This window comes from Stegastes partitus, unplaced genomic scaffold, assembly GCF_000690725.1.
Source record: "Stegastes partitus isolate 25-593 unplaced genomic scaffold, Stegastes_partitus-1.0.2 Scaffold3, whole genome shotgun sequence".
NCBI lineage: Eukaryota > Metazoa > Chordata > Actinopteri > Pomacentridae > Stegastes > Stegastes partitus.
The window spans coordinates 1,758,683-1,763,243 of record NW_007577734.1 but is presented as its reverse complement, the minus strand read 5'-3'; the positions used below and the strand labels follow the sequence as shown (position 1 = coordinate 1,763,243).

The 4,561-nt window shown below is 43.7% G+C and overlaps 1 protein-coding gene across 1 annotated transcript in view; it reads right to left on the bottom strand.

Moving 5' to 3' along the window:
• erp27 (endoplasmic reticulum protein 27) overlaps positions 1–4,258 on the bottom strand; it is a 6,107-nt gene extending 1,849 nt beyond the window's left edge. The window contains exons 1-6 of the mRNA XM_008277458.1: positions 4,179–4,258; positions 3,332–3,417; positions 2,307–2,444; positions 2,073–2,189; positions 1,646–1,771; positions 1,246–1,443 (exon numbers count right to left, since the gene is read on the bottom strand). Coding sequence (XP_008275680.1) covers positions 1,246–1,443; positions 1,646–1,771; positions 2,073–2,189; positions 2,307–2,444; positions 3,332–3,417; positions 4,179–4,236 — 723 coding nt within the window. The 5' untranslated portion in view covers positions 4,237–4,258. The remainder of the gene's footprint in view (positions 1–1,245; positions 1,444–1,645; positions 1,772–2,072; positions 2,190–2,306; positions 2,445–3,331; positions 3,418–4,178) is intronic.
• Positions 4,259–4,561: the final 303 nt, after the last annotated feature.

The following is a 4,561-nucleotide window of genomic DNA, read 5'->3' as shown; positions in this document are numbered from 1 at the left end:
GGATGGAGGGAGGATCTGGGTGGGTAGAGGGGAGGGTGGAGGGTAAGGGGATGAGTGGGCAGGGAAGGAGGGTGGTCAGTGGATCCCTGGTGTCCGGGGTGAGCGCCTGGGCATTGGGGTGGGAGCTGGCCCATGCTGGGTGGCTGCCTGGGGTATCCTGGTCCGCCCGGGCTCTTGATAGGCCTTCTGTCTGGAATGGGGCAGTGGGAGTGGCTCTTGAGCTTGTGGGCCCTGTGCTTGGCCCGCCCGGGATGGCCGGTGCCTGGTGGGGTCGGCGGCTGCCGGTTTTGGCCCGCTGGGGCCTTTGCCCCGCGGCCATGGCGGGCTCTGGCTGCGGCCTTTCTCTGCCGCTGTCTGGGGGGATGTACGTTCGCCTCAGTGGTGCGGTGGCTGGGATTCGCACTCCAGGATTGCTGCTGATGGCCCGAGTCCTGGGACTCTCCTGGTCTGCATCTGTCCTTCGCAGGGGCTCGGTTGCCCTCGCATAGTTTCACACGCATGGCTGCACTCATGTTTGAACACTCCTCACCCCACACATTCTGTAAAATGACACTGCATTGTCCGTACTGATATCTACCTTTGTTTGCTTTGTTTATGTCATGTATTTATTTCTTCTGCTTGCTTTTGTTTTTTTTTCTTTTGTGTTTCTTTGCCTACTCTCATCAATGTGTGCATGTATACAGTAGATCTTCCTGCTCTGGCAATCGCTGAGATTCAGGTTTTCTCAGCGTCCGCATCTCTTGCAGGTGCTCTTGATGATTGTCGGCCCTGATTTCCAGCAAAAGTCATCAGATCATCTCTGCTGTGTGTTAGTACAGGTGTAGATAGATTATGGTGTATTTGTTTTCTTTTGTTTTCTTCTACTTTCCTTTCACTCTTTCTCACACTTCTTTGGACTGTACACTTTTCTTTTTCCTCTTTCAGGTCCAGCAATATGACATGTAATTCAGTAAGAATCCAGCATCCAAAATAAATGAACGAAATAAAATAGAATGAATACATACATAAATAAATAAAAATCAGACTATCAAGAGGGGCCTTATATTGGTAAAGCTCCCCTTGGCAAAGTAAATCTGTTCAGCACAACACAGCATTCAGGTCATGATTCTGCTTGCTATGATGCTGGACCGGACACGTTAAAAAAAAAAAAAAAAAAAAAAAAAAAAAGTTTTACTCATCAAATAACATTGTAATAATAAACTTTCACTCATCAGACATGACTAATTTCACATTCTGACTGCTCACCTTCAGTTCTCCTCGTATGAATGACTGACAGAACTCCCGCACTCGTTCTGTGGTAATCTCTCCTTCAGGTAGGAGCCACTTCATGTCAGAGTCTCCATCGTAGATGCCAATTCGTGGGAGATCTTGTGACTTGAGGCCAAAATAGCCAAGTGACTTAGAATTGGATTTTACAGCTCCGTTAATCAGAACAAACAAAAACTGGAACAAAGATGCAGGGATTTAAATTTAGAATGTAATTACAGATTAGATCAACTCATTTGCATGGTGGCAGAAAATGAATAAAGTATATTATGAGCTTGCCGCTGCCATCCACTTACGTGAACTTGCTTAACCTGTGAAACATGCAAATCGATTTGAAACTGTTCCTCTGTCAGTGAAGGAAGGTTCCTGATATTCTCACCTTGCCTGTGAACTCAGGGGCCAAAGCTCCCATTTGCTTCTTGAGCTCAGTATATTCTTTACTTCCCCTGTTGGCAAAGACCAGAAGGTGTGATTTCACCTCCGAATTGAACAGACCCACAGCTGTCTGAGGGAAAGAGACAAGAGTGAGATAACAGCATGTTAAAGGAGTGAGGTTTAAGATGGGAGAAATGGCCGCCCGTGATCTTCTTTTTCGAACTATCAACCAGACAAGTGTTTTTCATCTTTGTACTGACATTCATGCACCTGCTAGCTGCTCTTTGATTCCGGCTCTTTTTCTATTCTGACTCCCTGTTCAACAAAAATATATTTTCAGTGAAAGAAGTGAGGAAATATGAGGACAATTAACATTTAACAGTAGATACTTTAATCCATAAGAAGCTTTCGAAGCAAGGAGTTGAACCTACCACTTGGTTGTACTCTGTGATGTATCGGATCTCATTGACGCTGATGAAGTTCACAAGACCATCAGCTTCTAGCTTTTTGGCATCAGCAATGATAAGGTTCTCCTGGTGGTTATCTGCCTTGATTACAGAGCATCACATCATCATCATGACTCTCATAAAAACTACAGAATAAATAACATTTATTCATGAAAATATGTGGAGAAAATCAAGCATGGTTGTGACGATGTAGAGTACTTTTCTGAAGAGGGTGATGGTGTCTGACGAGAGGCTGTAGTCAGCCCACACCTCCTTCACAGTGCAAATGGCTGCAGGGACAGACTCGACTCGCTTTGCAGCTGCCAGGAGTTCTTTATAGCCGTGACTCTCTTCTCCCTGAAATACAGAGGATCATTTCAACTATATCTCATTTATTTTTTTTGTTTTATTTTTTCTTTTTGTACATTTTTTAAATTAATATTCTTCTTTCATAAAAAATAGTCTGCAGCCTGTTCAAGACCCCCAGGGGTTGCATGAGACACAACTGTCCTGTTGCCATCGTTTCTAAAAAGAACATTTGCATGTGAACAAAAAGGAATTTGGAAAGTGCAGGTGGCGGAGAGAAAACTGGAAAAAACATAAAAGTAAATAAAGAGCGATGAGGCTGAGTCAAAGGAAGGTGAATCACATCTATTTCTGAGACACTGTTGCATGAGCTCTGGCACTCCGTTTTCTCATTTTGCAGCCTCTAATATGGGTTCATTCTCAGTGAGTCACAGCACCAATATTTTGGTCTCTTTCAGCTACCCTTGTGTCTCTCTCCTCCACTTTCCTCTCATGAACCTTCTCCCTGCGTTTGCACTTGTTTACGAGAGAGGGTCAATGGAGCCAATCCCACAAGTCCTCAGATACGTATGCATTTCCTGTCAGGCCTGCCATCTTCCCCCGCACACAGAGTCTGGCCAAAGAGCTTTCCACCGTGGGACCGCCAGCCACCCTCTGTCCTCGCTGCACTGCCGCTGCCAAAGGTGTGGCTGCAGGAAATATATCCTTCTTCGAAATCTATTTGTGGCAGCAGTATCACCAAGACCAGGGTGCAAACAAATGCTGTATTTCTGGAGGCCTCTCAGTGTCACTCTCAGCTAATTGGTCTGATCATGTGCGGTTTGCTGCATGCATGTTAGCATAATAAACTGAACCATGAAACGGCTCTCATGGCCTTGTTTAAAAGAAGCTTATTTAAGTGCATGTTCATTTATTTACATGCATTTTTTCTGTCTGACCTCCAGGAATCCGACGATCACCACTTCAGCCGAGTCCACGAAGGCCTCAACGGCTTTGATGTCATTCAGCCTGGGAAGGTCGCTGTCTAAAAAAAACAAACATGAGATATATCATAATCAAGCAGAATATGAACAGCCCCATTCAATGTCTCAAGAGGACTAAAAGTAAAATTTAAGTGAGTACAATTTATCCTCTGTGAGCGATGAATATTCAAAATTGAACAGCAATTGGAAGTAAAATATTTGAGTCAGCCTACAGTCAGATCAACTATTATGGCTGTCCTTAGAGGTCTTATATTGTGCCCCTTTTCAGCAAAGTAATGAAAGTGTCACATGTCTACTGAATGTCTTTTAATTTTTCAGCTCAAAATGCTACAAAGATGGTTAATTTTGCAGTGACTGTGATTGATTTGGTTTTAGCCCTATTCTAAATGGATAGTTCAGAAAAATTCTTGCTGGTTTTGAAAGCTTTAGTAAACTACTGGAAACCCTAAAATTTTAACCTGATGACGGCACCGTGTTAAATGTTAAGGAATCTGCAAAATTATTACAGTTCAGCCTCAGCGGAATGATAATATCTCAAATCTGATGCTGAAAAGAAGGATAAAGTCAGGGGATCACCAAAATGCTGAGGATTTTCCTTTTTAGACAATGAATGTATTTACAAAACTGACTTCAACCAGAATGCACAAAATTAAGAGTGGCTCCAAACTCTGCAGGACATTAACAGAGTTGCAACACTAGGATGAAAATATAAGGAGTGAGAAAATCATATTATGTTCGATATTTACATGAAGAGGAGAGACAAGAGCTTCAGTGAGGATTCATAGTACTTAAAATAATTTACCTTTCTCTGTGGCAATGACAGAAGACACCAGGAAGGCAAAAAATATAGAGATCAGCATGTTTCTAGCAATTTAACTCACACAAAGGCAGGTAAACAAAAGGTAAACCAAGGAAAGCCCAGACGATTCTGTCTGGCTCTTTACAAAAGTCTCGTCACCTCTGCTCTATCTCTGATGGTTGCCACATGGCAGCCGGCTGCAGCTGCTGCGGCGTTGCTGGGTTGTGATTGGAAGCTCCATGGGAATCAGCCAGGTGCTCTTGATAAGTTTGGGTGCTGGATGCTGGACTACGTGTCACTGTGCGACAGGAGACATGTGTCCTTGTGTGTGCCTGTGTGTGTGTGTGTGTGTGTGTGTGTGTGTGTGTGTGTGTGTGTGTGTGTGT